The sequence below is a fragment of the Solanum lycopersicum genome, chromosome 12 (assembly GCF_036512215.1).
Source record: "Solanum lycopersicum chromosome 12, SLM_r2.1".
In the NCBI taxonomy this organism is placed as follows: Eukaryota; Viridiplantae; Streptophyta; class Magnoliopsida; order Solanales; family Solanaceae; genus Solanum; species Solanum lycopersicum.
Genome location: NC_090811.1, coordinates 64,149,169 through 64,165,930, shown reverse-complemented (window position 1 = coordinate 64,165,930; position 16,762 = coordinate 64,149,169). Strand labels below are relative to the sequence as shown.

The window sequence follows — 16,762 nt, the reverse complement described above, 5'->3', positions numbered from 1 at the left end:
CATACTAGTACTAACGCCGTGTATATAATAAAGATTTATTAATATCTTCTATGATTTATATCGTTTATATTACTATACAATTATAAGGTTATATTCCAGGCTTCCATCTCTGTATATACTTCTTAATTAAAGATACGGACAACAATGAAAAAATCAATAAAAATGTTTATATGTATATATATAATGTAACAATATTGTATAAATGGTATTGATGTATAATGTGTATGGAAGGTATAATTGTGTATCAAAGATCTTCTATGATTTATATCGTTTATATTACTATAAATTATAAGGTTATATTCCAGGCTTCCATCTCTGTATATACTTCTTAATTAAATATACGGACAACAATGAAAAAATCAATAAAAATGTTTATATGTATATATATAATGTAACAATATTGTATAAATGGTATTGGTGTATAATGTGTATGGAAGGTATAATTGTGTATCAAAGATGTATGTATATATTCTTATACATTTTTATACAATATTTATAGAGAAATCATGTTATTACACGACCTAAAAGATAACACAATATCTAGAAATTCCTACCATTTGAAGTAATTACAAAATTTCTTTTTTCCTTTTCTCTCTTAACATCGCGATATATCACTTCACCTTTATAAACACATTACAATTTTTTTGTGTGTGTATAATATGTCAGGTACAAATGTTATTGTTGATACATAACTCAAATTGTTTCAAACCTAAATTAGTATGAATCAGATAGTTATGCATTTAATAAATAATTTATATATCTGATACATAATTGTTTGCTATGTATTGAGCGAATGATCAATATATCTGCTAATTCTGAATAGTTTAGACTTACTGTAATTTGAGAAACTGTAGGAATTATATGTGATGATAACTTAACACATGAGTCTAACTCAACCCCTTTAGCAATTAGATAATTGTTCAAATTCATATAAGCAGATCATTAGATTAATCCCGAACTAATATGGAAATTTTACTCACTCTAACATTCCCTCCCTCTTCATGTTCATGCCCAACCGAAAAGTGAACCAAAAGTCCAATTAGGATGGTCCAAATCTATTGTGGACTTTTAGAGACACACTTATGCTATACTAAGATCCTATTATCCCCTGAACTTATTTTAGTAATAATTTTTTATCTCTTTTTAGCCTACGTGACACTATCTTGTGAGCCGTTGATTGACTTTTTTTTCTTTCAAACTAGTGTCACGTAGGCAGAAAAGGGGTAGAAAATTACTTATAAAATAAGTTCAGAGGAATAATAAAACCTTAGTATAGTATAAGTGTGTCTCAAAAATTTTGAGTATAGATCGAGGGAATACTTATGTATTTTTCCAAAAAAAAGCTACAACAATGATATGTTAAATATGCTTAGAACTAAATAACTTTGGGCAAATAACTTTAGCTTACAAGAAGCACCTAAGAAAAGATATGGTATTTAGGGGACATTTTGGTTATTGCAGTTAAACTGAAGTAACTGAAATGAATATTACTATAGTTACAATATTAATTCAAAATGTGTCTTGATATCCTTTTATTTAAGTCATTCCTCATTCTTCATCAACCCTTTAAAAATTGAATTTCTTTCTTTTTTTTGTGTGTGTGTTAAGCAACTATTAAAATTAATGATTTGTTTTTGTGTTCAATATTAGTTTTTTATTTCCTCTATCTCAATTTGCTTAACTAATTGATTTTATATGAATTTTAATATGAGTATTGAGTATTAAGTTAAAAAATTAAAAAAAATTATAATATTATCTACTTAAATAAGCCGACTTTCAGAATTCAATATCAGGTAAAAAAAAAGAAGAAATATAATAATATCATTAACTCAAATTAGTTGGGCATCCATACAAATACTAGATATCATGTAAGAAAACAAAAAAATTGAAGAAAAATTGTAATATTATCAACTCAAATTAGTCTAACTTTGATACATTAGTCACATTTCTATACAAACATTGGATATTAGGTTAAAATAAAAAAAAATGAAGAAAGATTACAATACAATCAACTCAAATCGATCTGGCTTCTATACAAATAACGAATATAAGAAAACAAAAAAAAAATGAAGAAAGATTACAATACAATCAGTTCAAATTAGTCATATTTCCATACAAATATCGAATATCAGGTAAGAAAAGAAAAGAAAAACAAAAAAAAATTAAAATACTGTCAACTCATATTAGTCCGATTTTAATACAAATAATGAATATCTAGTAAGAAACAAAAACTTGCATAAAGATTATAATACTATTAACACAGATTAATCCGAATTCAATACAAGTAATCTATATATTAGGTAAGAAAACAAAAAAATAAAGAAAGATTATAATACAATCAACTCAAATTAATCAAATTTCCCTACAAATATTAAATATCGTGTAAGAAAACAAAAGAAATAGAGCAAGATTATAATAATACTATCTACTCAAATTAATCGGACGTAAGAAAACGTAACGGTATAGATTATAATTCTATCGGCTTAAATTAGTCGGACTCATATATAGAATAAAGAAAACAAATCATTTGAATTGGGCGCCCAAAATCGAAGAAGACTGCGTATAAATAGAGTATCAAATCAAAGCCAGCTATAGTTGCTCTGTTTTCTGTTATTCACCAAGAAAGAAAGCTCTGTTTTCCATGGCTCCTAAGAAGGAGTCGTCGTCCTCAACTTCCACTCATCAACCCGCCATTGGTACTCGAACATCTGAACGCATTGCAAGACCCAATTTGGGTTCTGATACTGACCCTCAGCAGCCACCTGTTAATGTTGCTCCAAGCTCTTCTGGAAGTGGAAAAGCAAAATTGGGTTGTAATGTTAAGCCACCCAGGTTCAAGAAGGCAGAAACAAAGAATTCTGATGGTGGTGGTGGTGGTGGTGAATCTTTGTCAATGGGTTTGATGAAAAAGGTGAATTCAGGGCCTGCTGCCATTGGTACTCAAAGCTCTGTTCCACTACGCGGTAAAGGAAAAGTGGATTCTGATCCTAAGCCACCCATGTCCAAGAAGGTAGAAACAAAGATTTCTGATGGTGGTGGTGGTGGAGAATCTTCTTCTATGGATTCCAAGGAAAAGGCGAATTCAGGGCCTGCCGCTATTGGCAAAGACAAAGTGGGTTCTAGTGTACCTTCTGATTCTGTTTCTCAACCACCCAAATCGGAAAAGGCTAAAACAAACATTTCTGGTGAATCTTCTTCCATGGACTCCAAGAATAAGACGAATACGGAGTCTGCCGCCATTGTTACTCAAAGATCTACTCGACAACAACGCGGCAAAGGTATCACCACTGCTGGCGGCGCCTCTTCTCCCTCCGCCACCGCCGCCGTCGCCGCCCGCCGTCGCAATGAAATACCCAAATCGCCTATTGCTCAAAAACCCATAATATCACCAAATACTCGTTCATCCAGTACCAAGATATCCAGCACAACTTCTTATGGGGGAAACACAAGAGTCTCTGGACCAGCCAAGAAAAGGTTAAGTATGGAACCCTCCTCCAGTTCCGGTCGACTTGATAAAGGCAAAGCGAAAATGGTTCCTTCTGAGGAAAATACGCCGGAAGATATGAAAGACAAGAAGTACCCAAGCCTGTTCAAACCAGTGAGTATAACAAGCTCTGAAGCCAATGCCATCCTCGCTAAGCGGTTGCCGCTCAAGAAAAGGGCAGTTGTGATTCCAACTTCCAGTGTTCTCACCCGTCAGGGCAAAGCCCGATTGGTAAATTCACAACCAGAAAAATCCACAGCGTCCACTGCTCGCCAGAGCAAACCCAAATCCGATTCTGATCCGATTCCTCCTGCTGACCCACAACCACCAAAAGGCAGAGCTTCCACTTCGGGGCAAAACTGAAATGGGTTCTGACCCAACTCCACCAAGTTCCAGTACAAGGGGAAATTCATCGGTTTCAGCAACACCTAGGAAGAAGACGACTGTGGAGCCTTCAAACAGAGTGCTTCGAAGTGGTAACAAAAACTGAAGTTCTGAGCATTTTTTTCTGGGATACTCAATTTTGAATCTTTTTGTAATGAATAGTGGCAAATATCATTCTTTTGTCTGTTAGATTTTGTAGATTTGATTCAACTTCATGTTAATGACACTCTGTTACCTCGTGTATTTTAGCTCGAGTTTGATCATAGATTTTAAAATCAATTTAAAAAAATTTAAGTCTTCGACGTTTTACTTAAATTCTTAAACATGCATTTTATTTGGAAAGAAATTAGAATATTGTACCCAAAAATTAGTCCGAATTGTAAGTTTTCAAACAAAATATTTGAAGACAGAATTTTTAAAATGTAATCCATGTTTTATGGTTAACAACAAAAACGGGCAAATTGCACTAAATCAATAATTTGAGGGTTGATTTTGGTTACTCCTATAGATGAATATTATTTATAACAACTTTGTTTTACTGAGATGTCAATAACTTCTATATATATTTGTTTAGTTATAAATTTGCATAATGAATTTTTTATTAGTTGGATTTTGGCTATCTAAGTTGTATTCAATCTGTTTCTTCAACTTTGGTGTGAAGTTCTTCGTGTCTTTTTTATTTAAAAGCTCTAACTTCACTTTTAACTTTTGTCATAGAAGCAATCTGTTGTTAATATAAAATTATTTTCATTTCTTTTTCTGATATGAATGTGAATATGGGCCATGCTTATATGTGGATACATTATGCAATAAAATACATTGTAAATGTTTGGTACATTAGTTATTTTTTATGTATGTTTTGTAACTGATTTTATAATAATAATAATAATAATAATAATATATATATATATATATATATATATATATATATATATATATATATATATATATATATATATATATATATGCATGAGTTTTTCCTATATTCTAAAGTTAAAGAGCATGATCTTTTTCTTTCTTGCAATGATTCTTGTCAATTCATTCTTGTTAGCAATGACAAAGTCAAAATGTTTAATTGGAGAGATTCAAAATATAAAGAAGTAAATATACGAAGAATTGAAAAGGGATGAAACATCTAGTATATTTGATTAGTTTGTTTCTTATAATACTGAGTTTATATTGTTTCTCTTTTCAGTTGAAACAAAATAGCGCCCATGGCCTAATGGATAAGGCACTTGACTTCTAATCAAGGGATTGTGGGTTCGAGTCCCACTGGGCGTGCACTTTTTTTTTTAACTCTTTCAAATAGCTTTAAAAAAATATATATATATATTTAATCAAACACAACCTAGAAAAAAAAATTCAAATTATTTTTCGTAATACAAACTATAGTTTAGCGAAACAAGCTCTTAGTTGATCGGACTAAGCAAACATATGCACATGATATAAGGAACCAGAAAAATTAAATATATTACCATATAAAAGAAAGATAAAAACGCATCGTCTAACAAAAGAAGACATCATAAAAGACTGATAACAACACAAGGGATCGTTTGGTGCAACGGTGGGATATCCTACGTTCTATGGGATAGTTAATCATGCCACTTAGGGGTCGTTTGTTGTGAAGGTAATATCAAATAACCTGGAATATAACTTATTCTGGGATTAATAATTAGTACCGGGATAAGTTATTCCTTCCCTTGGGTGGTACAGTAATCCCAATATAACTTATTTCGGAATAAAATAAATAATTGACAAAAATGTGACTTTCAACCCTTTTGTTACATCACTTTTTACATTTATGAAGGACATTTTTGTAAATAATAACTTATTCTTAAAATTTATAATTTTGAATACAACAAACGAAACACTCAATAAAAAATAATCTCATCATAACTACATCATAATTTGAATTCAAACCAAATGACCCCCTAGCGTAAAAGTTATGCTGGAAATAAATAATATGCCAAATCAAACAAGAGATAAAGTTAATCCCAAATTTTATTCCGAAATTATTATTCTTAGCCATATACAGAACAATCTCGGAGTGTACAGTACGAACGAAAATGTTTTTCAATTTCCACATATTTGGGTGGCTTAAACTATGTTTTCTATTGGACTTTATCTTCCTCCAATTTTAAAGAAAATAACTTATGTACCAAACATAGGGAAAACATTTTCAAAACTCTCTTACAACCCTCACCCCGCCTTCGGCACGAACCAACCCAACGTCCTGACCCCAACTCAGGGCTCAATCTTCGATCAATGACTCTCTTGCATCACCTACACGGACTCCTGCAACACCTTCACGAGTAAACGAGGGTGTTCAATTGAGCATCGAGCAGGGTAGAAGGGTAGAGAGGCAAGGAGTAGGATCAATGAAAGCACCAACGTAATAAATTAAAGCCTTGTATTGATCAATAAAAGGAACTTACAAGTAAATTGTTCATCAACAGATCATTTTTAGAAATCAAAGAGCAAGAGGACAATAAAAAAAGAGAATTTCCAGGTTGCTATTACAAATAGTTGATGAAAAGAAAATACCACAAGTCCCTAATGGGATATCTGTATCTTCTACTTATAGCCATCTCACATGCTCTTTTCTAATTAGGATCCCAGAAGCAATTTGCCAACTCCTCTTACTGTTGCCCTATTTATAACATACGGCTACGAACACAGACCAATATACCAAAAAATGGGGGATTCCTCACCTGGAGAAGCAGAAAAAGCTTAAGAGCGCACTAGATCTCCATCGATTGTAGCCCGGCTGAGGCTTTAGATTTCTTTTTTCCTTTCCTATTTCCGTTTCTATTTTCTCTTATTTTTGGCTTTTCATCTACAGTAGGTTGTGTGCTTTGCAGATGTTGATGAATGGCACCTAATGGATCTGACTGGAAAGCAGGATGATTAATAACTGCTTGTAATTGATTGTCTTCCTTCAACCTGTTGGAAGTAGACATTTTAAAAAAAATTTGCTCTATCATAAAATGGACAACGGATTTTGAAAGCTAAACAAAGCTTTAAGTACTCACACTAAATTTTTCCTAGTTTTACTTTTCAACTTGAACTCTGCAGGTTTTGGTTGCTGAGAGGCTTTCAAGTCGGGGAGAAACTCTGTAAGTGTAGAAAGATCATATGCCTTCAATTTCTTTTGCCTGCTTCTTACTTTCTTCTTCTGGCAGAAAATAAACAACGGTATTTAGTTGAATAAACATAGGGTACAGCTTCAAAGAGAAGCATCATACAGAATGTGATTGTATCTTGTAAAATTTAAATATTTAATTCACTAATAGAGAACCATTCCACTATGTTATATTGTAGGGAAAAGGGTCAAAAATACCCTTTAACTTCCGTTTATTAGTTAAGTTTATTCCTTCATTATACTATCCAATTATTTATACCCGCTGTTACTAACCTTGGCATTAATTCTAAGTTGCTCGGACTCTTTAAAAATGCCAACGGGTGCGTGTAGGATTCGCTAAAACTAGTGTATTTTTAAAGAATCCGAGACGGGTGTGGCATCAAAAGTGAAGAGTCCGCGCAACTTAAAATATACCCCTCCATGGAAAACTTCATACACATTTGTAATAGCAACAGCCCATATATTCTTCCTCTTATTTCCTTTTTATGCAACAAATAGTACTGGACTAATTTGGATGCATTCAAGTTTAGAAGATATATACAAGATCAAGTTATATTGCTGCACCTAATTGTACACTTCCTTTCCAATAAGCCGAAGGCTTCCAGTCATCCATTTAATCCTACACTTCGCTGCAATTTTTTTTATATAAACTTTTCATTGGATTTATGTCCAATTTTTGTCTGTAATAGTACAAAGAAAAAGTCTTTTCTGATTCAACAAACCTAAAGAGCTTCTTATGGTGCAACACAGACATCAGCCATATATTAGCTTCGACTGGAATAGAACTCCAAACTCAGAGAAGAATAACCAGGAAACATTAACAACAATACACAAATGAAAGAGCTACGAACCAACAACAGTACACAAATGACTGCAAAAGGAAAAGCTCCGGTTGGCCCTTAAAATGAAATATTTACAGGAGCTCCCTTTCCGAAGGAACAACAGAAAGGGTTCTAGTAAATATTGCAAAAGAAAGTTTGGATTAACGGAAATTCAGAAAAACAGATTTGTGGATGACCTAAGGAGGAAAAATCAATCTTAATAACCCTTGGTACAGACAAGACATGGTATTTTAATGGAGGAAGGAGATGAAGAAAGATCGGATAAATTGATTTTGGGATTTAATTGGTCATGAGTTTATTTAATTAAGTGGGCCGGATTTGGGTTAAAGAGGGCATCGGGTAATTTAAATTGATTTGGGGAAACTGTCTAATTAAGGACAGGGGTATAAATAGCTGGGTAGTATGACGAGGGATAAACCTAACTAATAAATGAGTGAGGGGTATTTTTGACCGTTTTCCTTATATTGTATCATGGAACCAACTACAATATCATGAAGTGGGTAACCACATGAAAGAATTTGGGACGAACAGACACTAACATTTTAAAGGCATGAAAATGTGTGTGTGTGTGTGGGGGGGGGGGGGGGGGGGGGGGGAGGATTGGGGTAGGAGGTTATTTTGGGACTGGTCAAAGCATGCTGGATAGAGAGTTGGCAACAAGAACTTCCCTCGACATCTCTTTGCGTCTTAAGAGTAATGACAATGAACCCAGGGACATACTTAAAAGTCCGGGTACTATAGATATCGAGATGCAGAATTGCAAAAAATACAGTGATGCACATAGATAATCAACTTCGAGGAACCTCTCATGTATCTCAATTGACATATTAACCGAGGGTGAAAACAACTTAAGATATGATTTCTCAAAAATCTTACAGGATTTCTTGGGAATGTCATCCCATTTAGAGCATCAAAAGCAGAAAACAGAGCAGTAAGTGGCAACTAATCAAGATGGGACTTGTTAAACCACTTCGCTGAAGCTGTCACTTCTAGATGAATTCATCAATATTAATATGGACACCAGACACCAATGTATAATCTCCTTCAATTTTTTATTTATTCACAGTTAAAGTTCAAATATAGGGAGCAAACGGTACGCCCCTAATTTCTGCTGTAAACATGCATTCATCCAGGATAAACATGTTTTCCCATACATAAAACTAGTGCAACAGAAAGTTTACAGGAAAGCAAAGTCGGCCTCTCTTCTAACTCTTTTTTCTTCATCTATTTTCGGATATAGATAAGAGGCAAAATATATTAGGAGCATCATTCATTTCGACGGTTCTATTTTAGCAGCACAACCCCCCCCCCCCCCCACACCCCCCACACCCCAAAAAAAGAAAAAAAAAAACTAAATGGAGTAAGTTTCTAGCTGAGTTGGGTTTGGTAGCATTAACCCTATGCATAACCCTATGCTGTACCAGACCTAAAAACCAGTAAATCTGAAATTTGCTTTGGACTCTTTTTTTTTTTTTTTGGAACTAGGTAACTTAATTTGCTTTGGACTTTTTGACAACTGAAAATTAGGTCACTGAACAAAATATAAAATCCGGGACCAAACACTGTTACTGTATCCTGCACACAGCTTAGGTCATGTCCTAACTCATTATTGAAGCTTCAAATAACTTCAGACAATATAACACTTAAAAGAATGTCCAACTAACACTCAGTACAACATGGACAAATAATTTAAGAGTAGGCAACGAAACAAGCATAGAACATGAATCAACTACAACAACAATGAATTCGTCCAAACATGAGATTGATGAGGAAATCAATCAAGTTATAGAAAAAGAAAAAGAGGAAGTTCTCAGAGAGATTGTTATGAACACAAATGTTGACATGGAGGACAACTTGGCAGCCACGATGGACAAGGATATTACTCAGCCTAGAAGGAGCAAGCGCGTGAGTATTCCCTCTAAAAGGTTGGCAGATTTTGTATTGAAGCCCAATGAAAAAAACGTGAAGAGCAAGTGGTGCAGGGAAACAGTGTAATGAGAGTGAGTTTGTTATAAGTAGCAGTGAGTAGCACAGTAAGGGCAGGTTATTTTGCGTGGAGTTTTCTATCTTCTCATCCTTTATCTTCTTCTGTATCTAATCTCTTATTATTTTATTATTATTTGCTCTTCCATATTACTTCACTAGTTATTTCTTTGTAATTCCAATTAGTGATTGCAGTATTACAACAGTTCCCCTGGTTATTATTGAGTTTGTTCAGAGATCTCAAGTTAGAAACTCGACATTTAAGTCACCAATGATTATTACCCTAAAACAATTACCTCTGAAACAAAAGAAAAAGAAAAAAGAGGGCTAAGAACACAAACCTTAGCAATAGCCTTGTTGGTAGATAACGAAGCAACTGTCTGTCTAACCTCTGCAGAAAGAAACATGCGAACTTCTTCATTTAAAATAGGCATAGAAGAATTCAATGGCTATCCGTAAATAAAAGCATGAGCAAATAACACAGGAAGAAAGTAAACATCAATCTTCTCCTTTTCAGAAATCACTCATACATGGTCCAGAATCTAGAGAAACCCGATCCCCAACTAAGCAGTGTTTCGTAGAGAACAATACAAGCACTAAAATCAGCATTTTCCCCCAAATAAATATAGAGCAGAATCATATTTTTCAATCAAAATATGTGAATTACAATTAGATATGCCATAACACATAAAAAAAACATCTTTTAGAGAAAATACAAGTATAAGGTCAAGAAAATTACTAGCATAGAAGTCCAGCTTCTTCTCAAATTTACGTTCAGCTCGAGCGGCAGCATCTCCACTGAAATACAAAATGAATTGAAGACAATGAGAGAGAGAAAACAAAGGATAATAGATAAAGAGAGCTTAGTATTGAAGATTTCACCGTGATGTTGTCTTCCCCATGCTTCAAAGGGCAGCGGCCTTTGCTGTAAAAACACAGTGAAAACTCAGGAAGGAATAAGAACTCTAACTGATGAAGACGGGCCTAATTTTGTATCCGGGTAACTGGTTGTATTAGGCCTGGAACTGGACCTATGCCCTATTAATAAGAATTCCACAAGGTTATGATTTCAATAATAATCATATTGAAAAACTACTGAACGTGTTGCTACAAATGAAATTTATGTCCTTGTGAACTGTTCAAGTTTCAACACCATTCTAGTCTTTAGGTGATAACAATAGCATAATTAAGGTCTATGATAAAGTCTCGAATCATTGACTCGAACTTTATCAAAGCCTTTTACCTCTCCGCCTCACTTCTACAGAAATTAAAAGAAACTAAGACCTCTACCTCTCAGTTGTTTTGGTTGTGGGCTTTATGCAGAAACAGTGGTTCATAATTTACCTCTTAGTATGACTCAAATCTTCGATATTCAGATTGAAACTTTGAAGACAACTTACCACTAAGTCATATATTTAGTTTGTTGAGTTTGATTAAGGTGAATTATTTGGGAAATTTACTTGGATCTTTTAAGGTAGAATAGTCCTTATTTAACCGTTAATATTACCATACCAATGTAAATTGATGTTAAAACAGTCTATATTTTGATAAAGTTTGTGACTTTAGCATCTGATTGACATCCCTTTTTGGTTCTTATTGAGGATTTAGTTTCTTTTTACCTTTTCTTAGGCGAAGCACAGGATTTTGCTTTCATCCATTATACACACATCAAATCTATTTCTAATAGCTTGTTTGTTGTTGTTAATCTAAACATGACCCTGATTCAGTTCAACCGTGTGGAGATTATAATCGTTTTTAACATAATTGTTAAAATTTTAGTTTTGTATTTTGGTGGTTTGTTGTTTTGCCCTTAATGGATAATTTGTTGAGTTTGATAAAGGGGAACTATTTGTATTTCAGTAGACTAACCCTGTTTTTACCCAGTAACGGATAATATTTTTCAGGCATCAAACACTGTAAATTAACATTCAACATCCATCTCAAAACATAGAGAACACGCACAGAAAACAGAACACCAATTCGGAAGTTATATTTTCAAAATTGAAACATAAAACAGGAGCAATGGAGTAACCATGTATGGAATCCATTAATAACAAAGAAAAAGGTAGAAGAAGAGCCGGAGGCAGCAGAACGAAAACGAAAGAGGAAGAAGAAGAACTTACTTGAGAAAGAGAAGCAGAAGCAGAAGAAGAAAAAGCCGAAACTTAGGGGAATAAAAGGAAACACTTAAAATAATGTATGAGTCGGATTGCATGGGCTATTTACACGGCCCACTTTTTTGGCCCAGTTGTAATTAACACCGATAACGAATAAACAAATATGGGAAAATTTCATATATGACAAACGAATGTTATGAAATTACATTCTATGGGTATAGTTTACATAATTACATTCTATGAATATAGTTTAGTTTGTTAAGTGACTCTAAATTTGTATAAAACATTTTTTAAAATTAAATTTATACAAAAATAATTATTTTTCAATAAATGGTAACATTAGCACAAAAGATGCTAACAATAAATTTTCATAATCGCGTGATTTAAGCAAAACATTCAAAATCAAATATTTCCCCATAAAAGGAATTCTAAAGCTATACAAAGACAATACCAGTTCAAAATCAAATATTTTTCTAATTTTTTTTAGACAAATCTATGAAACACACACACAAATATATTTATATATAAATTGATTATATTGTATATACTTGCGAAATTGTATATAATTTTTATATAATATTTGTGTGTAATTGATTTTGTGTTTTAAACTGTATATATTCTTTTTTTTTTGTAATCTTTTTGTATATAATATTTTATTATGTTCCTATTTTTTCTTTTTGTATAATTCTAGAAATTTGTATAATGTACAATAATTTTGGTATATATAATATAGTTATATATGTGCATCTGTAATTTCATGTTTTGTTTTTTTTTTAAAAAAAAAGTATTAATGATTAAACTGATTGTATATAATATTCATTTGTTAATTGTATATATAGTAAGCTTGAAATATGTTTCTATATTTGAGGATGTAACGCTTGTATATACAATATTTTATTATGTTCATAATTTTTTGTATATATCGACGAATTTGTATAATGTATTATAATATTATAGAGTGATTTACAAATTTCTTTATACAAAATTAAATAATTGTATACAAATAGCTATTGCCTCATAAGACTTTGTATATGTTACCTTAATATACAACTCACTATACACCTAACTTTAGTAATTGGTATACAACTAATAGAATATACAATTAAGAATTGTTTCATAAACATTTTTATTAACTTAATATACAAACCACTATATACATAACTTTGTAATTTGTATATAAATTACACTACCTGATGTTCCGGATATTCTTCAGATTTGTCCAGTTCAGATGAGGCAGATTCAGTCTCTTCTGAATCAATGTTTATGACTTTTCTCTTACTTCCACCTTCAACAATCTTAATGCCGCTAGATTTCCCGTTGTTGATGACTTTATGAATTGCCATTGGGTCATTTTTTTTCATGGATCTCAATTCTTCAATAGATTGTTCAACTTAAACTTGTTTATGTTTTGCCATAGACTCTACATTAACCCATAATCATGAGTTAACCCAATTGAAACGAAGGTGAATTATCAACAACATTGACATGCAATGACATATCTCTCGCAATCCTCATACATTGACATAAATCATCTATTCTGATTTTGAAAGACTTGTAAATTAATAAGTAATAAAGATTTAAAAAAAATGAAAAAACTAACAATCATACTACATATACAATTGTTTTAGAAGGAATCAAGAAAAAAAATATTGAAAGCCATGAGTTTGGCAGTTACCTACGAAAAGTGGAAGAACATCGGAGGGAAAAGGTCAAAATTTTTTCAAAGGGAAGAGTAATTTTAGTAAAAGATATGGAATGAGAATAGGAGAGATAAATTTGATTTTAAATAAAATTATACAAAAATCTTTGGATGACTATTTTTATTCTATATACAAATAGATAGTGGGTTCCATTAATTATGGCAAAAAAATTGAAATTGTATTTACTGATCGTAAATAAATTAAACTATACCCTTATTAACTAATTACATAGGAATGTTTGCCATCCCATGTAATTTTCCCAACAAATATATACTAGTTGATTGGCTGACATAATTATAGTTTCAAATTAAGGAAACTGACAAATTTTAATAAATAATTACTAATTTTTGTGATATTTTTTTATTTATAACAATACTGTGTTAAATCTGTAATATGTATTAAAAGGTATATGATCATGATTTAGATGCTAAGATAAGTGTCTTTTATGAACAAGTTATGATGTCATGATATGTTATGGAGCTACTCTTGAGAAAAATGCTTAATTACGTGGGGACTTAGCACTGAGCGGACTAGTGGTGTCTCATAAACTATGTGTCATCGTAGGATAGGCCGAGTGTTCATGAACTTAAGGAAAATATTAGCGAGAACAAAACTCTCTGAATGTTTTTGGTCTTGAGAGGGACTAGTGGCGAGTACCCAAGTCTCGAGGTTATGAAAGAATGATCCTTTGTGTCCTTGCAATATATATTGGGCCCTCTTCGAGGGGGTGGTACATTGAACTCCATGGTTAGCTCCCATGGTTAATTTGAACTTAGTAGTGCATTGACCTTACCTATCATGATTTATGCTTGTGTTTTTTATGCATGTTCCCCATATTCATATTCAGTACATTCAAAGTACTAATCCAAATTGTGCCTATATTGTTTTAAAATATAGGGTCTGATGTTCCTTCACACGCACGTGACTAGTGGATTGATTGTACGGTGATAGATTGATGAGTACTCATGTTCCGAGGGTCATGCCACTTATGTTGCTTTATTCTCATTACGTTTAGGTTCAATACTTAACTTCGTGAGCTAGGGATTTGTCTTAGTCACATACTTTGATAGTAGAGGTTTCAAATATGGAATTCAAAGGGATCAAATGACTTAATTATTCCCTTGCTAGTACACCAGTTCATAAGTAAGATATTGGAAGTTAATAAAGTATAATTTCATTACATTAACAGTGTTTTTACATACAAGCTTTTGTTTTAGTACTTCAAATTGTATAAACAAACCTATAACATTACACAGTTTTTTGGACACATCACATAGATTATGAACATGTACAGCACTTCATAATTCTAAGCTTAAGCAGTTGGATAAGAAGCTTCCATAGCAATTCCGCAGAGTCCTTCCTCAGCATCGACATTTCTTTGCATTCTAATGTAACCATTCTCGCCCCAACTAGTTCCCCACGAGTTCTTCACTAGCCAATACTTCGTCCCATCACTAGCTTCACCATATCCAACTGCTGTAACACCGTGATCTAACTCAGTTCCACATTCTCCGGTAAAAACACCACTTGAGTAAAACTGAAAATCTGATCCACTAGCATCAATCGCGACAGATACAGGTTGGTTAGCTACAGCTTTTAGTAGAGAAGACTCACTGTTAGCTGGAACATCTTCGTAACTTGTAATCTTTGCAGCATGGTTAGATTCCTTTCCGGTTTTGCAAGTGCTATCCGTTCCCTCGTATGGGTAATTGGATTCAGAAGTAAGCCCATGGTTCTTGATGATAAACTTAAAAGCATCATCCATCAGACCTCCTTCACATCCCATATCAGAACTCGTGTCACAGTCCACGAGTTCCTGCTCGGATAAAGAAATCAATTTACCAGTTTTAATCTTGTTGATTCCTTCTGTTGCAGCTACTGCAGAAAAGGCCCAGCAACATCCTACAATATTATAATACGGTTGATCAGTTTTTGGTATTGCAGATTCATATTTGAAAGGGAAGTTATATGTTCAATGAGTTATTGGTTAAACATAGAAATAACGATCAAAAACACATTTGAACTATCACTTTTCGCGAGTTATTGGCTGATGGTTGGGCCTAATCATCTCCGACGTGTGTTTTAATACATAAATGGTGATTGTTCATGTAGGAAAAGGGAACAACTGATAGTTGAGGTGTGATAGGAAAAACAAAAAACGTTATTTCTAGTAGTGATTCATATTTAAAAGGTGGGTTACATAACCATTACTAATTGGTTTAACTTACCACACTGTCCTTGATTCTTAATTCCAGTAACAGCACCTTTCAATCTCCAATCCATAGTAGCTGGAGCAGTGACGTTCTCGTATTTGAATGATGTGATTTCATGGGATTTCTTCTGAAAAGGCATTTTATACCCGTTGTGAGTGGCTCTGAATTCATCATTCGTCAAATCAGCAAATTCATTGATGTCCAACTTGTAAGGCTTGGTACCAGCCTTGTTGAAAGAATCAATGTAGTCAATATTGTCCTTGAATATTTTGAATCTTTTTGCCTTCTCTACGTCATTTTTGTATACACGCCCAAAGCGTGTCATCCACTGCTCGTGTTTTTGAACCATTGATGTTTCATACAAGCCGCGAGATGTGGCTTGAAAATCCTGCATTCCAAACACTAGAAGAGCAGCAACAAAAGCAAGCTTCCAATCAAATGTCATGGCCATTTTTCGCGAGTCGTACCTTTGTAGTGATACTAATATTTTTGTGTTTGAATGTTGATGAGAAGTTCAGAGGGAGCAAGGAATTTATATAGTAGTGCAGGTGCTGTTATGTTAACATTTTCTCATGGTATTGAGTTCCCTGGAATGCCCGGTATGTAATCTGTGATTGTGACAGCAAAGATGGACTCCGTACATGCTACTCTGTTGTCTTCAAATGATAAATATCCTAAGCCCCTCATTTGTAGCTTTGTGATATGTTTTCTTCCCATAATCTTAGCAATGGAGTACATGACTACAATGTTGTCCTTGTTGTAAATTATAATCGCTTCTTTATTGGCCATTAGCGTGACATGGACCATTAAGAATACATTACTATACTGAAGGAAAGTGGTTAAATAATGAAGGGAAAGAAAACAAATCCATCCAAGCAATGAAGGTAGATAGAGTTA

At 33.2% G+C, this 16,762-nt stretch overlaps 3 protein-coding genes and 1 non-coding gene across 9 annotated transcripts; 2 read left to right on the top strand and 2 right to left on the bottom strand.

Moving 5' to 3' along the window:
- The first annotated feature begins 2,641 nt into the window (after positions 1-2,641).
- On the top strand, positions 2,642-3,847 carry LOC104645143 (suppressor protein SRP40-like). Its single transcript, XM_010316221.2, has one exon. It carries the CDS (start codon positions 2,642-2,644, stop codon positions 3,845-3,847), a length of 1,206 nt encoding a protein of 401 aa, XP_010314523.2.
- Positions 3,848-5,076: 1,229 nt separating this feature from the next.
- Positions 5,077-5,149, top strand: TRNAR-UCU (transfer RNA arginine (anticodon UCU)). Its single transcript has one exon. It is a non-coding gene; the product is annotated as a tRNA-Arg (tRNA).
- Positions 5,150-5,851: 702 nt separating this feature from the next.
- Positions 5,852-12,046, bottom strand: LOC101245739 (uncharacterized). Of its 6 annotated transcripts, none has more exons than XM_010316197.4 (7): positions 11,959-12,046; positions 10,718-10,873; positions 10,575-10,633; positions 10,177-10,226; positions 6,901-7,043; positions 6,580-6,811; positions 5,852-6,172 (listed from the first exon to the last, which is right to left on the bottom strand). In XM_010316197.4, exons 2-6 carry the CDS (start codon positions 10,735-10,737, stop codon positions 6,610-6,612), a joined length of 474 nt encoding a protein of 157 aa, XP_010314499.2. In that variant the 5' UTR covers positions 10,738-10,873; positions 11,959-12,046; the 3' UTR covers positions 5,852-6,172; positions 6,580-6,609. The 6 variants fall into 6 exon arrangements, with proteins under 6 accessions (XP_010314499.2, XP_010314500.2, XP_069148859.1 ...); XM_010316198.4 differs by having other exon boundaries at positions 5,852-6,163; XM_069292758.1 differs by having other exon boundaries at positions 5,852-6,163; positions 10,718-10,760; positions 11,959-12,024.
- A 2,918-nt stretch (positions 12,047-14,964) lies between these two features.
- LOC101246228 (senescence-specific cysteine protease SAG39-like) lies at positions 14,965-16,407 on the bottom strand. Its single transcript, XM_004252558.3, has 2 exons — positions 15,881-16,407; positions 14,965-15,554 (listed from the first exon to the last, which is right to left on the bottom strand). The coding sequence occupies exons 1-2, from the start codon at positions 16,314-16,316 to the stop codon at positions 14,965-14,967; spliced, it is 1,026 nt and encodes a 341-aa protein (XP_004252606.2). The 5' UTR covers positions 16,317-16,407.
- Between the last annotated feature and the right edge of the window lie 355 nt (positions 16,408-16,762).

Excerpts from the sequence above, each read along its gene's own strand:
- LOC101246228 (XM_004252558.3), bottom strand. The coding sequence starts at position 16,316 with ATGGCCATGACATTTGATTGGAAGCTTGCTTTTGTTGCTGCTCTTCTA. Across the intron at positions 15,555-15,880 it reads TAAGAATCAAGGACAGTGTG|GATGTTGCTGGGCCTTTTCT; the intron begins GTAAGTTAAACC and ends ATAATATTGTAG.
- LOC104645143 (XM_010316221.2), top strand. The coding sequence starts at position 2,642 with ATGGCTCCTAAGAAGGAGTCGTCGTCCTCAACTTCCACTCATCAACCC.
- LOC101245739 (XM_010316197.4), bottom strand. The coding sequence starts at position 10,737 with ATGGGGAAGACAACATCACG. Across the intron at positions 10,634-10,717 it reads ATGGGGAAGACAACATCACG|TGGAGATGCTGCCGCTCGAG; the intron begins GTGAAATCTTCA and ends TTTGTATTTCAG. Across the intron at positions 6,812-6,900 it reads AAAACTAGGAAAAATTTAGT|GTTGAAGGAAGACAATCAAT; the intron begins GTGAGTACTTAA and ends TACTTCCAACAG.